General features: G+C 42.4%; 1 protein-coding gene across 1 annotated transcript in view; it reads right to left on the bottom strand.

Moving 5' to 3' along the window:
• LOC147702786 (histidine--tRNA ligase, cytoplasmic-like) overlaps positions 1–23,750 on the bottom strand; it is a 244,763-nt gene that overhangs the window by 148,496 nt on the left and 72,517 nt on the right. The window contains exons 4-5 of the mRNA XM_086931377.1: positions 14,096–14,191; positions 10,828–10,947 (exon numbers count right to left, since the gene is read on the bottom strand). Coding sequence (XP_086787503.1) covers positions 10,828–10,947; positions 14,096–14,191 — 216 coding nt within the window. The remainder of the gene's footprint in view (positions 1–10,827; positions 10,948–14,095; positions 14,192–23,750) is intronic.

Raw genomic sequence — 23,750 nt, 5'->3', positions numbered from 1 at the left:
CATTTATTGATTGCATTTCGCTATGTTGTGAGGTGCCTTATCTCAGGGGCACATTGCCTCCTGAAAATGAGGTTTAAACCATCTTCGATTCAACACACCGTGGGCGAGTTACTAAGGTAACTGAAGTAGTCTCTTCCAAGGATGCACACTGGGAAACAATGATGTGGTCCAAAAAACGTTATTTATTCTGGTAATAGGACTCCAGCTTCCTGTCTCTTCCTCCAACCAGAACAGCTCGCCTAAATCATAATCTAGTAAATGGAACCCCCAATGACATCAGGACTATCAAGACGCCACACAACCTCCCTGCAAACATTACAAACACCACAGAAGACCAGAAAAATGTCCAGAACAAGAAAAATAACCAGAAAAAGTGTAAAGAAAGAAAACACCACACAACCGGTGAAACAACAAATTTAGCAATAATCAACCTACAAAATAAATTACAGCAATAAATAAGGGCCACAAAGTGTCCTCACCTGTTACTTGGTACAGCCTAACATTTGATCAATTAACTACTGTAAAATATGTTAAAAAAATAGAGTGTGGCATTATCGAGTCTGTAGACATCTATTCTCGTGCCAGGTACACCACATATGTGATCAATTGCAAACAACCAGACGTCCATCTTCCAACTGTACTGCATTATTTAACAATTTTACAAACTTAAGAAGCTTGGTGAATTTGTAAAGATTAATATGACAATTGTTAGGATTGAAGCGCTTAACCACGACCTTAGCTCCAACTTCCACCTTCACATCCAAGACCCCTTTTTGTTATTCATAGGTCCGTTTTCTTCTCTCTCACACTGCAATCATGAGCCATATTGCGACTGCGTTCTAGCCATTCAAATTCATCCTGACCGGCACTCTTCTTCATCCAAAAGGGACAAGTCTCAGGGCTGGGCTATCTCCTGTGAAACAACTCAAAAGGAGTCTGACCAGTAGTAGCAGGCGGGGAGAACATGTAGGTTTTAACCTTTCTCCACAATTCACCCTTCCAATCTTTCCCACTCATTCTTGCCAATTGTAAACCCTCTTTCAAGCTTCTATTGAATTTTTTTCACCATGCTGTCAGTTCACGGATTATTAAGTGAAATATTTTTTGTGCAAAATACCCCTCTTACACAAAAAATTTCCATGGCACTTGATGTGAATTGAACACCATTGTAAGTATGGTCCCTGGATTGCTCTCTCGGCTGAAGACTTTTTCTAAAAACCTGATCACTGATGCCATAATAATTTCCGACAAAACAGCCACTTCAGGCCCCCAGGAGAACATATCCATTAGCACAAGTAAAAACATCGATTTGGACCCCATACTTATAGGACCCAAGGTCAATTTCCTCCCAAGAGGCATTTGGCAAATCCCTTCATACCATGGGGGGTGTTCTCACTTTCTTTGTCTTGTCACTTATCAAAATGTAAGAGGGCACCAATCTTAAATTCCTCATGCCCACTCTATTCATCACAGATAATTCTTTCCTCGTGCTGCAAAAGGCCTTCTTACTCTCATAGGACACATCTCAGGCCCCTCCTTTGAGAATCCTGTCTCCTACACTACACAACACACGGTTCTTGTACAATTCTTCCAACCATTCGGTTTCCTAGATGCACCCTTCAGTCCCTTTACATACTTGAATGTCTTCATCCACCCACCAATCTTCTATTTGAGATTTCTTACTACCGGACACTGCCAATCTGGAAAGACAATATGCTGCTTTATTGGACACTCCGGGCACATACTCCATATTAAACTGAAAATCCTGCAACCACACAATCCACTTGCAGATTCGACTAGATACAGTATCTAGGGCCGCATGTATCAATATTATGAATATTGATTACCTGATTACGATTTTCTATGAATCGCAATTAGGTCACTGCTATTCATTCCATGAGTTTCATTTAGCGATTCCTAAGGGGTCATAATAGACCTATCTCATTAATATTAATGAGGTAGGTCGCAATTTGCGACCAATTAGGAATCGCTAAAAACAAGGAAAATAGGCTCTCTGAAGAATTTCAATTTGTTTAGATGAATAAATTACAGCTACTACAGAGAGCAACTGCTCACATATCAGTTGCAGCTCAATGACTCAGTCTGCACTTGCTCCTAGAAAACTTCTAAACACAATTTAATAAAAGTATGATGATTTATAAGGCACTGCACAAGCTGGACCCTAATATTTTTAAAAAACAATGTGTCTCCCTACAACTGAAATTATGAAGCTGTCTTTGTGATCAGTCAAACATTTGAATCGGAAAACACAACATTTAAACTGTGATAGACAGGACTCTATGAGGAGTGCCCCATGATCGCAGGCACTTACAATAAATCTAGATATGCACTGGTTCGAAAGTTGTGGGAAAAAATCTGTGTTTCTGTTGGCCTTCCTTTCCCTTCAGAGATTAAGTTTAAGAGATTTATTGTGTTCATCGCTCGCTGTAAAGATCAAGAAATATGACAATAGCTGAGTGTCCTAGCCTATTGTAAATAAAGAATGTAATGGTGAAAAAGAATTACATTTATTTATGGCGAAGGGGTTTAGTTTCACAGTTACCACAAAGGTGATAAAATACCTTTCAACAGGCAGCACACCTCCCTGTCATGTAAGGCTGTATTTTAAGTGCCAAAAATAATCTGACATTTGCTTGGAGCTGGATCTACTTGAGGGACCCGTCCTCCCTCCCTCTGGTCAGATCCCCTGGATTAAATGGGAAGGTAGACACACAAGTCACATTTAGGGCAGGGAACTTGGTTAGCAAACTTTGCAAAGCTACAGGCTTTCGGATCATATGTCCTTACTGGAATTTTGAAACTGTGATGTGTGTGAAGACAGTTAGACAGTTTTCCAAGAGTGTATCACAAATTTTCAAACTACACAAATCACAATTTTACAAATACCTCCAGTTGCGACATGCCCTGGAACAGAACTGGGCAGTCTTTGCTGCCCTGCCAAAGGGAAAATGTCTTGAGGCAAAGACAATATTTTAAAAAATGTTTAGAGGGTGTACTTCACAGATTTACTCCTCCCTGGTAATTATCCTCATAGATGCTAGTAAACATCCCTCCCCAGTGCTGCGCTGTCCATTGGAACCAGTGCTGAATGGACATCCAATGGTCATGCGCAGCACTGGGGAGGTAGTGCTGCCGTCTGCCAACGCACCGACGCAGCACTTATGGGGTTAACACTAAAGCCTTCTATAGAAGGCAATGAGAAGCAGAAGAAAGACATCATTAGAGACAAAGACAGGGACTGTCTTCCAGATAAGACTTCAAATGGGCAAAGACAAAACACCATTCTGAACGTCATCATGGAACATAAAACAAAGAGGTGAGAGCGTTTCTGTGTCAGGGATCACGTGACCATAAAAGAATGAGTCGAAGTCACACCACGACCAGGTAAGGTCTACAGAGAGATGAGAGTGTCACATTTGAATAAGGGGGAGGCAACTACAAAACACATTACAACACCTTTCCCCTAGGCTAAAAGCCTAGGGGGAGGCCAACTTGGAGTAAATCGAGAACAAGTTGTGGAGCGTGTCTAAGATGATGCCTCAGGGGTTGGCTATCCACACCTCTAATTGATCCATTTAAAATACCATGATAGATTTTATTATAGTCTTAAAAGACTGTAGAGCACGGGGACGGTGAAGGCCACCCTGGGCAGAAACGGGGCTGTCCTAAGTTAAGGCTTCTGCGTGTAATGGAAGAATGGAGAAGTAGCTGGTGAGCTTAGGTTTCCTCTTCTCTAAATGAGATATCACTGCTCCTAGTGATCTGATGAGGTTGCATCACTGTAAATCTGGAGGAGGGAGATGTATTACTGTTTGAGGTCAGAGGAGACAATCTACAGATCTACATAGAAAGAGGGGGCCTGGTAAAACACCATAAAATATAGGGACTACTAAATAATTATTCTAATACATATAATGTTTGATGTACTATTCTTGGCCTGCATACTAATAGTTCAGCTTGCCTCGCTTCTATGTTCGAACCACAAAAACATTTGTTCTTAACTTATACCACACGTTCATAAAATTTAAACGGTCTGTTCTTTTTTTTTTTGATAATCACTTTTATCGAGTTTTTCAATAACAGACCACTTAGTACATTTCGAATACAGTACATAACAAACATGCAGCATCAACTATAAGTCGGTGGTAGTTACATAAAAGGTAGCTGCAATAGGAGTCTTAAGGTTCACTATATCACTCGAATTAACCCATTTGACCAAGCTATTTACTCCAAACTAGTTTGTGCTTTGACAGGCAACCTTTTGCCTCATAGATGGGTTCCTCCTGCATCAAGCACCAGTCCAGTTCTTTGGCCACTCTGTCAAGGTTGGAGGTGTAGGATTTTTCCATTTGGCTGCTATATTTTGTTTCACCACTAGAGTGGCTGTACCCAGGAATACGTTGTCTGCCCAGGAACCATAGGATCCCTCCAGCACCCCCAGCAAGGGGACCAGAGGAGTGCACAGGACCTCCCACCTTAGTACATTAGTAAGCTCTGTTGTTATGTCTGTCCAGTATTTGTGTTTCACTGTACATGACCACACCACTTGGTAAAAACTAGCGAGGGCACTCGCAGCATGGGCGGAGACTGGATCTATGTAGTCTGGCCGGAGTAAGATAGGCGCAGTAAAGGCAATAAATTTGAATTAATCTCAGTCTGGATAATATATTGATGACCCGTGGGGACATAACGGCATTGTGCCAATCGTCATCCTCCTGATGGCCCAACCATCTCTCCCAGTGTGTTCTTAGGTGGTCTAAAGTGCTGGGGCATTGATAATGAGAGTGCGATAAATCCGCGATATGCCTACCTTTCCCAAGGCCCTCATCAGGAGCTTAAAAACAGCTTGTTCTTTAAAGAAAAATAAAACATTAAAAATTGTTTATAAAAGAAAACAAATACCTTTCATATCTAAAAAGACTGCACATAATATTCCTCCACATTTGTGTCCAAGGAGGACTTATGATCTGTAATGCTCACCCTGTCAGACAGTTCAGAAGTCATTTCCCAGTACCGCGCACAAGGGTAAAGGCAAGGAGGGAGTAATACAACAGGAATGGGTAGGATCTATTTACCACGTCTAGACTGAGAAAACCCACACTGCCATTGTATTTAATAGTTACCGTAAGAAAAACGTAAACCCCCTACAGCCATCCTTCATCTTAATGAACATTATTGATTTTGGGCAGTTTGCACAAATACATATTTAACGTCTCTAGGCTTGATTTCTAAATCAATTGTCAGACATCCGTCCTTCGCTTTATGGCTGAACCTCTCTGATGTTTTACAAAGACAGAGTAAAGCTAGAATAGCATCTAGAGAAATGCAAAAATCGAGCGGTTTCAATTTGTATTAACAAACTGCAAAATACTTTACCATGGTGCTGGTCTGCAGGTGCCTTCTTAAATGACTATCCAGCCTCAAGTTGATCCGTTATGATTGGAGTGAACTCCTTCTCTATAATCTCTTTTTTCTATTTGACCCAGGAGAAAGACCTTACTTAAAAGTTAAGTTCTAGATGCTGATATACTTTTCAATAAAAATGGCACTGGAATTCATAACCAAACTATGAAGATACATTCAGTGAAAGTGCACTTCCCTCAAAGCACCACTGATTACATGGATGCTGCCCATTTTTATTTACCTTAACATGCTTTATCCAGTGTGCTGAACCCATTTGGTTAGGTCGCCCTAGACCTCCAGGCCATGTTTACTTATAGGGATTTCAAGAGATAAAGTAGAGACAGTACACCACTGGGCAACTCTCTACATGGATGAGAAAGATTTATGCGACTACTACCATGGTACAATATGGTGATGGAAAGCTGCTCTGTGACCGGAGAAATTTCAAATCTAATTTTACCTCTTCCTACTGCCACCCTTCACCTCCTCTCATGTTAGTTAGGGTTTAACATTCCCTTTCAGCCACATGCAAACGAGATCAGATAGTTGCTGTGCTATTCAGGTCAAGCTATCCTGGCTGAAGACAGCTGATAGTCAGAAACCGGTCCTAGGATGCTTGATTCCGGTCCAGGGAAGACATGGCTTGGCAGTTCGGGCTGGACTGTTCCCATGAGGCTACTGCAAGGCTTCCCCCACTTGGAGGAAGACTCCCCGGTGCACAGCACAAAGAAGACTAACAAGTCTAAAGTTCTAAATAAAGTTCATCCAAAAGTTAAATCCACAAGATTACGTCGTTTCTCAAATTTTTATCCATATTCATTATTTTCATGTATGGTTCATCAATGCTTCAAAACGTATGAAGTAAACATAATCCAAATAAGTGTAATCCAATCATTAATAATCCCAATGCATTTCGGGCTGATGAGAAGCCATTCCTCAGGGGACAGTTCTACAAACCAAAGGAAAACATCATAATGTCACTAGAATTGTACATATGCCACAGTATCGTAAAAGTAATACTAAGAACTCAACAGTGGTGCCATTAATGACAAACAGTGTTGGTGGGAACCCTCAAAGCCCAGTATACAGAAATAAAGAAATCAGAGAAAGCCCAGTGACAACAAGTATCGATGGGTTAATGAAAAGAATCGTGTTTGCCAGCAGTCAAGAAAACGCTAAAACAGGGAGTGTGAAGTAAGCCGTTTAAAAGCACCCAGAAACACGAACATGCAAAGTCCGTAACACCGCTAGCTGGGACTGGTACTCATGGGGATGTTTACATCCGTGATCAACCGTAATGACAACCTATGAAAATAAAAGCTTGCGTCAGTAACCACAAAAAGTGGATAAACCACAACATAGCCAAGTTCGCCATGGTCCTCGGTAGAGGTACTCACTGAGATTGAAGTCTGTGGACTCGTGCAATCTGCATCCGGCGAGAAGCCTCAAGCGTTCAAAGTGTCGGTGAAGTTAGTAAACGCGCTGCGTGCATAGTGATAATAAACGTAGGACTACACAACGAAAATCTCAGCGCCTTCTTAGACAGGTGTGAAAAGTAAACAAACGATAGGCCAGCGTGAAAGCAACCTCAACCAACACCCCAAATGTGCTTACCTAAAAGCGAAAGAAGAATATAATACGATAATGAATAGTAAAATATAAATTTAACGAGTTAGACAGGCCAGTAATGGGAAAAATTCACATGATGTTAATGGCAAATGTGAGACAATAATAGCACAAAAGATATACAGATCAAAGGTAACATAGGAATTCCATCCTATCATTGAGTCCTTGTGGCTGCATCGTCGCCATGTAGCGGATCCAAAAGTTCTCTCTTTTTAACAAGGTTTTCTTGTTGTTGTTGTTGTGTGTCGGTGTTATTTGCTCCAATATCAGATATCTTACACCCATTAATCCCAGACCTCCCGTGTTATACATGTTGTTATACATGTTGCCCAAAGTGCACAAGCACCCTACCAGACCACCTATGAGACCCATCGTCTCGACCAAAGGGAGTATTCATGAAAACACAGGTACATTTTTGGACAGATACCTACAGCCGTTTGTTTTGAATACGAGATCACATGTCAGAGACACCACCGACTTTTTGATTAAATTAAAACAAACCACAGCTACATTGGAGGACCGAGAGTTGATATTATGTACAGTGGACCTGTGTTCACTGTACACTTCTATATCTCATGACCTTGGCATAACAGCCGTTGAACATGAACTTTCCAATTCAGACCTTGATGCTGACACGCAAGTACTGTTGATGGAACTGATGGTATTTACGTTATACCACAGTTACTTCACAGTATCTGACAAATGGTTTCCCCAGCTATGCGGGACTGCCATGGGCATTTGTGCGGCGCCGTCGTACGCGAATACGTTCATGAAATCATTTGAAGAATCACATATATTGAATCAACCAGCTTGGCTAAGTTGTGGGATGCTTTATTTAAGATTCATTGACGATATTTTCATTTTATGGGCTGGAACAGAGCATGCTCTTTTGAATTTTTTGAAAACGTGGAATGAAATCAATGATCGAGTGCAGTTCACTTGGAGCTCCGACAGAGAATGCATCCATTTTCTGGATGTAAAGATAGAACGACATGCAGGTAAAGTGACCACCACCATTTTTCGTAAACCCACTGATCGTAACTCAATGTTACACTACCAGAGCTTCCATCGACCTGGGTTGAAACAGAATTTACCTCTTTCACAGTTAATGCGCCTGAAACGCATCGTCACATCTGATGATTTATGTCAACAAAAAATGTCCAACATGGTGGAAAGATTTAAAGCACATGGTTATCCCCAACAGATACTCGAGAAGGCTGTCCCCCGATGTGGGAATATGACTCATGATGATCTTCTACAAGTCCGACCTAAAACAGAGAACTCACGGATGGTAGTTGTGTCTAAGTACACTGTCTAGAGCAATCAATTTAGAAACATCATTTCCAACCATTGGTCCCTATTAAGCATGGAGCCTGACTTCCAGGGAGCCTTCACACAACCACAGTTGTTTGCGTACACCAGGGGACGCAACTTGAAAGAGATTTTGTCTAAACCCACTGAAAAGAATCAATCTGTAACCTTCAATGGACTCAGACCTAGTTATAATTGCAGCAATTGTAACAACTGCATATTAGGTAACAGTACTAATCATCCCATGAAGGGCCATCCCATCAAACTACGAGTTAATGTTACTTGCAATTCTGCGAATTTAATTTATATGTTGAAGTGTCCCTGCGGGAAGTGCTATGTTGGTCACACAGAAAGGAAAGTAAGAGCACGGCTACTGGAACACAAAAGTAATATAAGAACTGGCAATGTCAAATCCACAGTAGCCGCACATTTTGTGGAACAAAAACATACTGTTGCTCAGTTGAAATATCTGATATTGGAGCAAGTAACACCGACACACAACAACAAGAAAACCTTGTTAAAAAGAGAGAACTTTTGGATCCGCTACATGGCGACGATGCAGCCACAAGGACTCAATGATAGGATGGAATTCATATTTTACCTTTGATCTGTATATCTTTTGTGCTATTATTGTCTCACATTTGCCATTAACATCATGTGTATTTTTCCCATTACTGGCCTGTCTAACTCGTTAAATTTATATTTTACTATTCATTATCGTATTATATTCTTCTTTCGCTTTTAGGTAAGCACATTTGGGGTGTTGGTTGAGGTTGCTTTCACGCTGGCCTATCGTTTGTTTACTTTTCACACCTGTCTAAGATGGCGCCGAGATTTTCGTTGTGTAGTCCTACGTTTATTATCCCTATGCACGCAGCGCGTTTACTAACTTCACCGACACTTTGAACACTCGAGGCTTCTCGCCGGATGCAGATTGCAAGAGTCCACGGACTTCAATCTCAGTGAGTACCTCTACCGAGGACCATGGCGAACTTGGCTATGTTGTGGTTTATCCACTTTTTGTGGTTACTGACGCGAGCTTTTATTTTCATAGGTTGTCATTACGGTTGATCACGGATGTAAACATCCCCGTGAGTACCAGTCACAGCTAGCGGTGTTACGGCCTTTGCATGTTCCTGTTTCTGGGTGCTTTTAAACGGCTTACTTCACACTCCCTGTTTTAGCGTTTTCTTGACTGCTGGCAAACACGATTCTTTTCATTAACCCATCGATACTCGTTGTCACTGGGCTTTCTCTGATTTCTTTATTTCTGTATACTGGGCTTTGAGGGTTCCCACCAACACTGTTTGTCATTAATGGCACCACTGTTGAGTTCTTAGTATTACTTTTACGACACTGTGGCATATGCACAATTCTAGTGACATTATGATGTTTTCCTTTAGTTTGTAGAGCTGGCCCCTGAGGAAGGGCTTCACATCAGCCCGAAATGCATTGGGATTATTAATGATTGGATTACACTTATTTGGATTATGCTTACTTCATACGTTTTGAAGCATTGATGAACCATACATGAAAATAATGAATATGGATTAAAATTTGAGAAACGACGTAATCTTGTGGATTTAACTTTTGGATGAACTTTATTTAGAACTTTAGACTTGTTAGTCTTCTTTGTGCTGTGCACCGGGGAGTCTTCCTCCAAGTGGGGGAAGCCTTGCAGTAGTCTTTCAGTGTTGACGCTGACAGGTACAGACAGCGTTATCCCTGGCAGCACGCCACAGACCTTTACAGTGGTCAATCTTGGATTTATATAAAAAGCTGTGCAAATACCTCTTTCAATTCTTTGCTGTTCCCATGAGGCACAGGGTCAAGACTGATTTGCATATGGCCATGTCTGAACTGGGGTGGCTTGGTGAGCAAAATAACAATGGATTAAACCCAGATCTGTGACTGGGGGTGAATGTTTTGCCATTGTGCAACATTTCGTCCATCATCTTGTTTGTTGTGCTATTCAAGTACATCAAACCGAATTTTGTTATAAATGAAACATAGACAGTGTGGAGAGTGGGAAAATTCACTACAATTTAGAAAAATATTTCTTTTAGCGTTATGCTACATGGCACTTCTCATTATGGGCTCACGCCCACAATTTGGGCTAATAATGTCCATTTGGTGAATGCACATGTGTTACGGTTGACGCTATCGGGTAATAATGCTATGGTTTGAAAGCATGAGCAGTCTTCAAACAATAAAAGTGTATTAGAATAGTAATAGCTGCAATCATTTATGAAGCACAAGCCACTTCAGTGTGGATTGGCTCTACACGTTTGCAAATTAACATCTCAACACTGACACTACTTACACGACTGCGAACAGTTGGTCAGAACAGCACTGTTTTACTTAATAGTGCTAGGAGTTTGATTCTGCTGTCCAAATGTATCACATCCACCACTGCATGGCAGTATTCTCCAGGTCGGTGGGACTGCACTCACAGTAGATACTTACACACTGATAGAATTCTCTGTACCTCCCTTTGGCTGGGTTATCTCGACGGTACACTTTGGCAACCTGGTAACGCTTAATATTGGTGATTTTATTCATTGCCAAGTATCTAGCAAAAGGAACCTTGCAACAAAAAGTTAAGGATTAAATTATATTAACTGTGTTGTATGCTTTTAGTAATGCAGTGCACTACCAGTGTGAAAACACATTAATGCATTTAACCCACCGACGGAAGTGTCCTGGCACACTATTCACAAAGAGAAAAGCCTATCCCATTAGTGTTATCACAGTTAAACTTTCCAACTGTTAAAACTTAACCCCTTCCCTACTGGCCCGTTTCCGCCGCTGTGCGGTAAACAAAAGAACAGGGGCGGGCCATGACGAACCCCAGCCGTCATCAGCACACGAGCACCGTAGTGCATGACGGCTGCGGTTCGTCATCAGCATGGAAGGGGTTAAAACAGAACAAAAAACGTTTGGTTGTAATAATTTCTATGTTTGAACAGGAGCAGTCATTCACTACTTCAGGGCTCTCACGTCACAACAGGATTCTTTAAAATCCTACCAGAGAACCATGTATGCATATTTGAGGTCATCAGTAGGTCTTGTCTAAGACAGCACGCATGCATTGTCGCCTGCAAAAGATATTGTTTACAACAAGTGGCTTGAAGCCTGCCCAATGGTTACTATTTGTTTGCTTCATTGCCACTCTTATTTGCTGCCTCCTAATTGGGTAGCGTGTGCCGGGTTCACTCCCTCTTCTTCCGTGTGGAGCATGGATCAAGTACTGATTGCTTTATTTTGATTAGTCTTCTTCTGCTGCTCATTTAGATATTCAGGTACTTTCTTTATTCTTCCTGTCATCCTTGTCCATGTTGCTTTTTCCCCTACCTCTTCCTCCCCCCTTTGTTTGGGTTGCTTATTCCCCTCGCAACCCCTCCAGTGGTCTCCACAAATCCCTCCTTTGCCAGTGTTGCTTTTCCCCCTCCCACCCCCAGTTGCCCATAATAATATATATGCACATATAATGTAGATATACATAAATATACGCATATACACACATATATGTCTAGCATTGCAGAGGAATCATGACCAGATTCTAACATTTTCAGAGGAAGCTAAACTGTTTTTCAAACCACGCTAACAATGTTGATTTGCATTATCCAAGTTTGTTGTCCGGTTTCACGAAGAGAGCAATAAAAAATAAAAAAGTTGTGGCTGTTTTCGCTTGGAAGTTTTAGATTCAAACCTTCATGACTGTTAAAACCACGTTCAGTAGCACTTTTACCGTCAGCTGACCCATATAAAGGTATGTGGTGCAGCAAGGTAGGCAACATCTCTTTTATGACCTTACACAAATAGGTCTAAGAAAGGCAGTGGAGTGGGCGTGGTTGAGGAAATCAAATAAGGCTTCAAATGACAGCAACACAGAGCATTTTATTCCATAATCCCTGAACTCTGCCCAACTTCCAAACATTCCACCGCCAACTGGTAATTGGAAATATGATGCCCCAGAGTTAAAATGAACCTAGATTCTGAGTCCATGAGGTTTAGTTGCAATTACAAGACAATAGACACATGTTTATGTGTAGCCCACTCTCATAATGGACCGGGTATGTTGCTTCATAACCAGTCCCCATTCAACTGGTGTGCTTTGCCACAGGATGGCTTTGCACATTCAATCCTATTTATATTGTGTTTCTAGAGGGTAGGTGCCCTTCATCGGCCATCATTTCCCAGTGTTCTCAACATCTGCCTCCATGGTAGGGAGACAAAAGCAAGTCCTGCGGTTTGACTCGGTGCTACACAGCTTTAGTGAGCACTTCTGTACAACCATTTTTATATTTTGCTGTATTTTATAACCATAATTCTCCTTGTATGATTACTTGATGCTTCCGCTTGCTCTTTTAGTTTGCCAGACACTTTTCAGATGACTGTTACCCCGTATTTGTTTTGCACGAAAACTTGACAAGTGTTTAACAAATGTATTTAGATTGCCTCTGGCTAAAAATGACAAGCAGTGTCTGCCTCCCTGACACTAAAATCTCAGATACAGCACTGTACTTCTTTTTAGCATCCCGCTGCCTCTTCTTAGTGATTGTCCATGTGGCCCATTTCCCTCCAACCTCACTCCTGTTGCCTATGTTGTCTATCGCCAACTGCCATAAAAAATTGCTATCACATGGCCAGCGCTAGAAGTTTTTCTAAATTTAGGCTATGCGGCGCAGCAGCAGCAGCACTGCTGTACATGGCTAAAACCCTTTGGCAAAACCAAGCGATCTAAGATCGGTACAACCTGTTGGCTTTGCCAATGCTTGTTGTACTACAGGCACCACAAACTGACTCGCATTAAATGGAGTTGTAATTGTGCATGTTACACTGTGCTGTCTAACTGCTGGTTTTAGCTCCATTAGAGATGAAGAAAGGGTATATTGAAGGTCGCTCTTGAAGGTGAAGCGGATAGGATGGTTGTACAGAACCAGGAAGATTAGACCAAGGATGTTTGGGATCTCATCTGAAGCATATAGATGCAGATGGGCCAAGTTTCAAACAAGTGCCTCATCACAGGAAACAGTAGGAAACGTAAAGGAAGACAGGGCTGTGTGAGTCATCCATCTTTTTTTTATGTTTGGCTTAGTGCCATAAATTGGTTTCTTGCTCTACGGGAAGTCAATGAAGTGTGGTTAGGATATTGAAGAGGGATCTTTGAATGATCCTAATTGCCCTCACTTGCCTCTGCATAGGACGTGGATGACAGGGAACGCTTGCATATAAAATATTCTCATAATTTATTCTGGAATTGATCCAGGTGCCTACAATGTATAATTGCAATGAGAGTTAGAATAAATCTAAGGAGATATATGTAGATGAAGGCACTTTGGGTTCATGGCCTGCTATTCCATTGAATATAACTGGGCACACCAATTTAGGCAAATTTCTTTCCCCTACAGGACCCCAATTTTGCTAAGTACTGAGACACTTTTGGTTGTAGCGCTCAATTGGGAGTGCATGAGGTAGCAAACACTGCACAAATTGTGTATTGCTTGGCATCTGAGAAAGCACTGTTTTAACAGGTAAATAGGAGCATGTATGGTGCGAAAATATCTCAAGGGAACACAAGAGGACGGATCACATATTTGTCAACATTCACCTTTGCAGCTTTTTAAGGGCACAGATAACATCACAGGGAAAGTTATGAACTCTGTAGCAAGGGGACTGCATTGATCAGTGAAAGCACTGGTACTATCAAAGCTTACTACACAAAGGATACGGTCAAGTCATATCGCAGGGACAGCAGCTCTCCTCCCTGGTCTTTCAGCTCGTAGATGAGTTTGGAGTCCTCCCCATATTTTCCAGTTAATGTTTCCTATAGGAAGAAAAACGATATTTTCAGAACAGATGAGAAACACTCAGTTACAGAACGAAGTAAAACACGACACTGGACACACTGTATGAATTTGGAGGGCTAAATATTTATTCGAAAGAGTAAAGAAATTTCTGTAAACCCGAGTAGAAATGTTTCGACTGTGCACATTGCATCTTTCCTAATATGAAACACCCATGTACAAATGTAAATATTTTCCCAACATTTTTCATTTCTTCAAAGTCTTAGTGTGGCTTAGACTCCAAGACTTGTTGGTGCCCACTGTATCCATGGATCACGAGCATTAAGTGCACTGGCACCAGAATTGCCCAAATAATGCCCCACCAATATGCTTCATCTATGATGACAAACCAATTCTGTCCAACCAATGCCTCAGGCCGTGTCCTGGAGCATCACCATCCGAGGGACGAGAGGGTAGTTATAGTCATACGATGTTTGTCGGCATTTGGTACCGTTAAAGGACAGAGGAGTTTGTCTGCACGTTAATGGCAACTAAGAAAAGAACAAAAAAAGGTTTACAACTGCCCTGGAGGCAACGATAGTCATGGATTTGTTTATCGCCAAAAAAATCACTGTAACTTTGAGAACAGTGCTGACCTCGGCTGTCCACGAAAATGCACCCAAGAGACTGCACCCTGGTGCCTGGGGCCCTCCCTGGAGCCTTGAGCCCTCCCTGCACACACATACTGTTTGTGACTAAGAAGGAATAAGCATCTCCGAGGACGCAGGCTATCGGAACAGAGGCTGATGAAAAGGAACGAAGGGCCAATATTTTTGCCAATAGAATTACGAATGAAAACAGTGCAAAGAAATAAGAAATACATCCTACTCTCAATAAGCACCCATTGGTGATCATTTCATGGAAAAATGCACATCAAGTAATAATAACACTCAAACATATTACACACCACTATTAATCTCGAACACCCTGCCCCCTTGGCAGTTTGGTTATCTTCTTACTGGATCGTATCTTAAAATTCTTCTGGATGAGGCCCAGGCTAACACAGCAGCCCTTGTTTTGTAGTCAGCGTTCGACAAGATCACACTAGCCACTCTGATTCAAAGCGTAGAAGATGTGTCAAGGGTAAAGCTATTTCTTGATCACTCATTTTCTCTCTAAAGAGAACCTAGAAAATTTGGCTGCCACATTTTTCATCTAAATCTCTGCCACCCTCGCACATAGTGCCACAGGGGGTTTCCCTTCAGCCCTATGTGCTTCAATAGGATTCCCTTACCTGCCCTAACTCGCAGTTTGGGGTTTGAAGTATTGACATATGCAGATCACAGGCAGATTGTAATCACTAACTAACGAGTAGTCTCTGCCAAGACATATTTAAAGACTGCCTCACTGCAGTCTTCGCTTGGATGGACAAAAACTATCCGAAACTGAACTAAGGAAAAACAAAGATCCTGGTTCTAGGGAAAGAGCCTCAACTGCGGTCTTGAAAAGTGGTGGCCCTTTAAACTTGGCCCATATCCTGTCCCATCTGAGGCAGCAAAGTTTAACAAAGTTAAGGAAAGTGATTAGATTCCTTCCACAGAATGGTAGAAAGACTGCGAGGCATGCTATTATCAACTCCAGACTAGATTACTCAGATTCTCGCTACTTAGGTCTTCCCGTTAATCTTACCAGGAAGCTTCAGTTAACCCAAAACACACCAACCAAGTTATTACTTCATTCGCCTAATTCCTGCTTTATTTCAGCTAAAGGTCCTGCATTTGCTCCCTATTGGAAAAAGGATAACATTTTAAATACTATCCTTTATTCATAGTGCGTTTCACAAAACTGACCAAGGACCATTCAGAACGTCATTACTCCTCTGAGATACTCTAACTATGGTCCCTTTCTCCCTGGCCGGATTAATCATAGAGGAGGTCGTTCCTTCACAGTCCTTTATTCTAAACTTCTAGAACCAGCTTCCATGAATATATACCATCTCGAACCACTAAGGAATTAAAGACCTGCCTTTTCTGTCTCCTTAGTCTTACTGGTGTGTGCTTCAGGTAATCTTTGTCTGATCCTAGCACCTAAAAGCCCATTTCTTTGAACCACCCTCGATAAAGAACCCTATTTCATGAGACGCGTGTTGCACTGTTGCTAGGCAGATATAATAATGGCTACCACCTCCATTAAAATTAAAATGTTTAACAATTGTCTTGACTCAAATGTACGTAATATTTTTCAAGCCTATCTTAAATCTCACTAGATTTAAAAGAAAATCATATGAGTTATCAGTTTCATACATTGGTTCACGATACCTAGAGAAAGGTAACTATTAAAATAATGCAAATGTTTTCACTAATTTCCATTAAGATATCAGCGGCAAAGACAGAGGTTGCAAGGCTCATGACTGAAGGGGAAATTTCCCTCGATAATGGTTCTTCGAGGAAAAGTTCCTTTCCAGCGCCCACTACTTGCAGATGGGTCGAAGCATGCTCTATACTTTTGATTCAACTGCCAAAACGTGAGAGGATTGCTCTTTTTTTGGACAATGCCAATCAAAAACTATAAACAAAAACCACAAACCGCCTGTCCTAGAGTCAAGGCACCAACTCCCACTGTGTTTCAGCCACCTAACAGAGGCGCACAGCTCTTGAGTTCAAGTTCTTCTGTGCTTTTCACCTATAAATCTTTGAGGCTGAGCTAGCAAATTCCTCCTTCTGACTCAACAAGAATGTTTGTTGTCATTATTACCAAGTGCTGCTCTTCAAGCCTTCCAGGCACATCGCCTCTGACAACGCCAACAACAGCGTAGATGGACACCACACACAATGGGGTAGTGTTATACCTGGCCCTTTTGACAGGTTTATCCCCAAACATTTTACCTTGTTACTCCGATTTTTCTGACCCTGTTTTCGTTGGCTATAGTATTCTGGGCGCTTTACCACTGCTGACCAGTGCTAAAGTACATATGCTCTCTGTATAAATTGTGACAATGATTGGTTATCCATTATTGGCATATTTGATTCCCTAGTAAAGTGCACTGTGTGTGCCAGGGCCTGTAAATCAAATGCTACTAATGGGCTTGCAGCACTTGTTGTGCCGCCCACATGAGTAGCCCTGTAAATGTGTCTCTGATCTACCACTGTAGTGGCTGTGCGCTCAGTGGTAAACTGCTATGCTGTCCTGCCAATTTCACCTACTTGCCAGGCCCAAACCTTCCCTTTCCTTACATGTAGGGCACCCCTAAGGGAGGCCCAGGGTACCCCCATTGGCAGAGTGCAGTGTATGTGAAAGGTCGGACATGTACTATTGTGTGTGACACATCCTGATAGTGAACTACTGTGTATTTAATTTTTCACTGTTAAAAGGTTATCTGTCCCATAGGCTTATCACTGGAATTGCACTGTAACATTTGTAAATGTGTAACTTTCCATAGGGCAAGCTAGGAAAATGAAGTTTCAACTCTCTGAACTCAGAATTTATTAACGCTCCTTTTGGTAAAGGTGGTTTTTAAATCCGGTGTTTGAAAATGGCACTTTTAGAAAGTGAGCATTTTCTTAATTTACCATTCTGTGTGGCTCTGGCTGTTTGTGTATTCAGCGTCTAGGGTGTGAGTGACAGGAGCTGAGATGTGCATTCACTCTAGACAGTGCAAAACAATAGACGGTCCGTGAGTCATAACATCTGAGGAGAGGAAAGCAGGGTACATATAGAACAACAACAAAAGAACCTCTCCTTCACAGTACTCAATAATCGGGTAAGACCTCAAACATCAAAAATACATTGTCCCACAAAAACATTGTTTCATATTCTTTTTTTATTTATCAAAAATATTTTTGTATATTCATTTTTTCCAAGTGGAATAAATCAGCTCAATAATATGGGAGCCCAGAAAACAAGTTCAAAACATGGAACCTAAAACATGCACTCATCCATCATCAGACACACAACTACAATCATACATAACACTATCATACTACCAAACATAGCTCAACAAATCAATACATATAGTACATATTATAAATATATAAGTTAAAACATGAAAAGAAAAAGCGCTGATGCGAGTTTCGGAGGGGGTCAAAACCCCAGATTCCCACGTTAGGGTGCAGCTGGTCAGTTATACATTGGATAATTAGTGGTCATTCATAAACCTCCAATTAAATTTCTTATATGTGGTGCATAGCGGGCTCTATATAACAATTATCTGAGCCTATTTCAACGATTAGTCTTCTAAATAACAACGAGCTGTAAGATGAAACGTAATGAGAGCTTGAGTCGCTCAAGACGATAGCGGGTAAGAAGCCAAGGGGCCTAGTGTATTCATCCACCAAGATAAAACCATGCTTGGACTGTCAGTTTAAAGGTCCTCTAGCTGTACTCACAACCATGAACAGAGGTAGGGAAATATCCGTCTCGCAGCAATGTGTAATGCTGAAACTTACACCTTAATGTCATTATGATCAGATAAAATATATAATGATTAAACCACAATTTACTTTCGAATGGTTATAAGCATTCAAATCCGAACTTGCTATGGTCCCGCTCCATACATTTTACATAGATGAGAGACGGATACGGGTGCCCAGATGCTGGTAAATGCTTCTAGATGTGCAGACGGGGTGAAACCTCCATCGTATCAGGAACACAGACACCTAGACAGTCACTGGGGATTAAGGTGTGCTCTGCCTTGCCTGGGTGACTCATCGCAGGGCTGAATAGACCTATCTGCCTTTAGAGTGGTGGGAGGAGTTTTGCTTACACCTGAATAAGCAGTGTCTCCTTTTGCACAATGCCGTCTCCGCACCTGTGGCCATGCTGCACCAGGGAGGACAGGACTGGTTTGGACTGGGTTCAGAGATTATTGCCACAAAGAAAACAAAGACATTTTGGGTTATAAGAATTACACCTAAAACCCCAGGATTTATATAACTTCAAAGAACAAGAGGACCCTGCCAAGAAGAAGAGAGGAAGGACTGTGCAAGGAGCGCTGCCTTTTCTGTGTGAGGGTTGGGTTGGCCTTAAGTTGTTTCTTCTGTCTGGTGTAGGAAAAGGACTGACTCTTATTGCCCTTCTGTGGTATCCTGCTACATCAACCAAGATGCCTATAGGCAGAGATGGATATAGTAAAGTAAGAGATGGCCATGCCAGAGCTAATGCTGCAGCTGCGACAGGCACCGGGGAGGAGGGTGGGCGATATGAATGTCAGCAGCCCTACATGCCAAGAACAGATGCATACTGGTAAGTAGCATATTCCGTTCGAGGCATGTGGGCTGCTGAATTTATATCTGTGCCAGCTGCAGCAGTTTGGAAAAGAGTTTTGAGGACAGCCTGGCCTACAGCAGCTTGCTGTTTAGCTTGCACGTCTACACAGTAGTGTTTTGTGAAAATGTGTATGGTGGTCCATGTGGCTGCCTTACAGATGTGTTCAAGAGGAATATTTCCCAGGAAAGCCATGGTGCCCCCATTTTCCTTGTAGAGTGTGCTCTTGGGGGGACGGTTAAAGTGTGTTTTGCCTTTTGATAACAAATTTGAATGCATTTAACTTTCCATCTGGCTATTCCTGACTTTGAAATAGAATTTCCTTTGTGTTGTGGTGCAAAAGCAACGAATAGTTTTGTTTTCCGAAATGATTTAGTTCTGTCCACATAATAAAGTAGACCTCTTTTTACATCTAATGTGTGTAGGGCTCATTCAGCTACTGACTGTGGGTTTTGAAAGAAAACTGGCAGTTCTATTGATTGGTTGATATGGAAATTGGATACAACCTTAGGCATGAACTTAGGGTTGGTTCTAAGAACCACCCTGTTGGCATGTCTGCATGAAAGGTTCTTGAATTGTTAGTGCCTGTAATTCACTCACTCTTCTGAGTGAGGTAATGGCAACTAAAAATGCAACCTTCCACGTTAGGAATTGTAGTTCGCATGAGTGTAGAGGTTCGAAAGGAGGGCACAGAAGTGTGGTCAGTACTATATTTAGATCCCAGACTGGGGACGGGGGTGTCTTGGGGGAAATCACCCTTTTTAGACCTTCCATGAAGGCTTTGATTGCTGGTACCCTAAACAGTGAAAGGTGTTGCCTGTTTTGAAGGTATGCTGCTATAGCAGCGAGGTGTAGTCGTATAGAAGAGTATGCCAAGTTACATCTTTGTAGATGCAGCAGGTAACATATAATGTTTTGTATGGAAGCGTCTAAAGGGTTGATTTGGTTATTGTTGCAGTAAATAAATCTTTTCCATTTAGCTGCATATCACGCTTGTGTGGTTGGTCGTCTTGCCTCCCTAATAATGTTCATGCAGTCTGTGGGGCAAGCTGAGGTATCCAAACTCTACGACCTCAGGAGCCATATCGCTAGGTTCATCTGATTGGGATCTGGGTGTCTGATTCCTCCATGGTTCTGAGTTAGAAGATGAGGTGCAAGGCACAGTCTTTGATGAGGAACTACTGAAAGTTCTAGGAACGTGGTGTACCACGGTTGTCTCACCCATGTGGGAGCAACTAGGATCAACGTGAGTGTTGCCACAGTTTGCGTGCCACTAGCGGGATTAGCGGTGCTGGGGGAAAAGCGTACGCAAATCTGCCTGACCAGTTCATCCATATCGAATTGCCCTGTGACAACAGATGTGGGAATCTGGTGGCAAAGTACTGGCATTTGGATTTTTCTTTTGTGGCAAACAGGTCTATTTCTGGGTGACCCCACTCTTTGAAGAATGGCTGGAGAACTTGGGGGTGAATCTCCCATTAGTGTAGTTGTTGGCTGTGCCTGCTGAGCAGGTCGGCAATCTGATTGTCCTTCCCCGGAAGGTGCTCTGCTAGGAGAAAAATGTTTTTGGGAATCGCCCACTTCCATATGCTTTGTGCCAGATGGGACAGCTATGGAGAGTGCGTTTCCCCCTGTTTCTGGATATAGTACATTACGGTCATGTTGTCCGTCCGGATCAACACCGTCATGTTGTACATGTATTTTTGAAATGCTTTTAGGGCTAGAAATATCGCTAGCAATTCTAGTTGGTTGATATGCAGTTTTTCTGTTTGGGTGTCCAGAGCCCTTGTACTGTGTATTGAAGGAGATGGGCTCCCCAGCCTGTCAGTGATGCGTCCGCTGTTAGTACGAGTTGTGGAACCAGCTCTTGGAACAGTCGCCCCTTGGAATGGTTTTGTGGGTTCCACCACTGCAGAGAGTTGTGAGCGCGACTGTCTACCAACACTAGGTATTTTAGTTGTCCTTAGCCTGGTTCCATTGCCGTGCTTGGCATTCCTGTAATGAATTTGAAGTCTGGCATGGGGGACAATGAATATGCAGGAGACCATCATGCCTATGAGCTGCATAAAGACTTGAGCTGGCAGAGAGTGTTGTGGCTGGAATTTGCGAATGAGTATCTGCATACTGGCTATCCTTGCTGAGTTTGGATATGCCTTTGCCACTGAGGTGTCTATAGTGGCTCCCAGGTATTGCTGTACGTGGGATGGTTGCAGATGCGATTTTGTGTAGTTGATTGAAAAGTCTAGGCTGTGTAGCAACTGAATTGTTTGAGACGTGTGTGCTGCACATTGTTGGTACGATTTTGCTTGTATTAGCCAATCGTCCAGGTAAGGGTACACATGGACGTGTTGCCTCCTGAGATGTGCTGCCACTGTCGCTAAGCATTTTGTAAACACTCTTGGAGCCGTGGTAACCCTGAAGGGCAAAACCTTGAAATTGATAGTGTTGACCTTCCATTGTGAACCTGAGGTATTTTCTGTGGGCTGGATGGATGGGTATGTGAAAATATGCATCTTTGAGGTCCATTGTTGCTAGGAAATCTCCTTGTTGTAGCAACGGGAGCACTTGTTGTAGTGTGATCATATGAAAGTGCTCCGATAGTATATATTGATTTAGGGGTCTGAGGTCCAATATTGATCTGAGGGAACCGTCCTTCTTTGGAATAAGGAAGTATAGGGAGTATACTCCTGTCCCTTGTTGGTGGAAAGGGACTTGCTCTATGGCCCCCTTTTCCAGCATGCATGTCACCTCTTGTTGTAGCAGGGTGATGTGTTCCGTGGGCATAGGACGATGTCTGGGTGATATGTTTGGTGGTGTAGAAGTCAGTTCTAGGCAATAACCAGACTGGATAATTTCTCTCACCCACCTGTCCGTAGTAATTGCGTGCCTGACAGGTAGGAACTGTTGGAGTCTGCCTCCGACTGGTGTTAGGTGGTCTGGAGGTAGCGTAATGAAGTCACTGTTTTGTGGGAGTGGAGGCTCTGGTGTTATTGCCTCCTTGTCTTCTTCCCTCATTATGGTTACCTCTGTAACCTCCTCTGGTTGTGTTTTTGTTGAAGGAACCCTGTGTGTTACTTTTGTACGAGGCAGATGTTTGCGAGGTATTTCCTCGTGTATTTGCTCTGTATGAGGAGCGACGGAAGGAGCCCCTATGTTGCAGAAATTGCAATGCACCCATTGATTTTGTGGTTTCTGTGTCTTTTTTCATTTTATCCAAAATGGTGTCGACAGCAGGGCCAAATAGAAAGTTCCGATTGACAGGTTGGTTAAAAATGGTGGACAGCACCTCATTCTTAAAACCGAAGATACGCAGACATGCATGTCTGCGTAGTAAGACGCTAGTGTTAATTGACCCTAGCTGCGGTGTCTACTGCGTCAAGCGCACATTTGATGGAGGTGTTTGATATGAATTTTCCCTCTTGTATGAGATCATTAGCTTGTGCTTTAAAAGGCTCAGGTAGGTGCTGCATTAGGTTTTCGAGCTGATCATAGTGCGCCCTGTTGTAACGAGCCAGTAGGGCTTGTGTATTAGTAATTCTCCATGAGTTGGAGGCTTGTGCTGCTACCCTTTTGCCTGATGCCTCCAGTATTTTTGACTCTTTGTCAGGGGGAGGTGCTTCCCCTGTTGTCTGGGAGTTGGCTCTTTTACATGCGTTAGCCACTACCAGTGAGTCTAGTGGCAACTGCCCTTTGATGTAAGTAGGGTCTGTAAGAGCCGCCCTATACTTTTTTCTATTCTGGGATTGATGACCCGTGCCCTGGCTGTATCCTTAAATATGTCAGGTGCGTGTTTTAGAACTCCCTTTAACATGGGAAGTGTTCTGACACTTCTTTCTGCAGTAGGGAATGTGTCAAATAAGAAGTCTTCCTCCACAGGGTCATTATGCATGTCCACATTGTGGAATTGTGCTGCCCTGTCTATGAGTTGATTAAAGACTACGGGGTCATCAGTAGGTGACGACTTAGTAGGATAAGTGGGTCCATCAGGGATGGGATGGGTGTTGTAAGGGTCTGTTGGCTCTTCCCAAGGTTCCTCTTGTGGTTCAGGATCCTGTGGGAAATCATATAGAGGCTGTGGCTCATCCCCTGTGTTCCCCTCATTGTCCCCATGGTGAGAAGGAGAGTAAGGAGCAAATGGTGTAGTAGGCATGATAGGTTGAAAAGGGATGAAGGGTCTAGAGGGAGAAGTCCCAAAGTCCTTTTTCTTTAATGGAATAGGGGAATGAGGTTCAAAGTCCAAAGGCCTCTTTTTCCTATGCAGGATGGTAACTTTACTAGTCTCTGGATTAATATATATCTTTGCCTGGTCGTCTGATGGATCTGGGTGGAATAATTCTT

Source organism: Lissotriton vulgaris, chromosome 7 (genome assembly GCF_964263255.1).
Source record: "Lissotriton vulgaris chromosome 7, aLisVul1.2, whole genome shotgun sequence".
In the NCBI taxonomy this organism is placed as follows: Eukaryota; Metazoa; Chordata; class Amphibia; order Caudata; family Salamandridae; genus Lissotriton; species Lissotriton vulgaris.
This window is presented reverse-complemented; position numbering and strand designations above follow the sequence as displayed.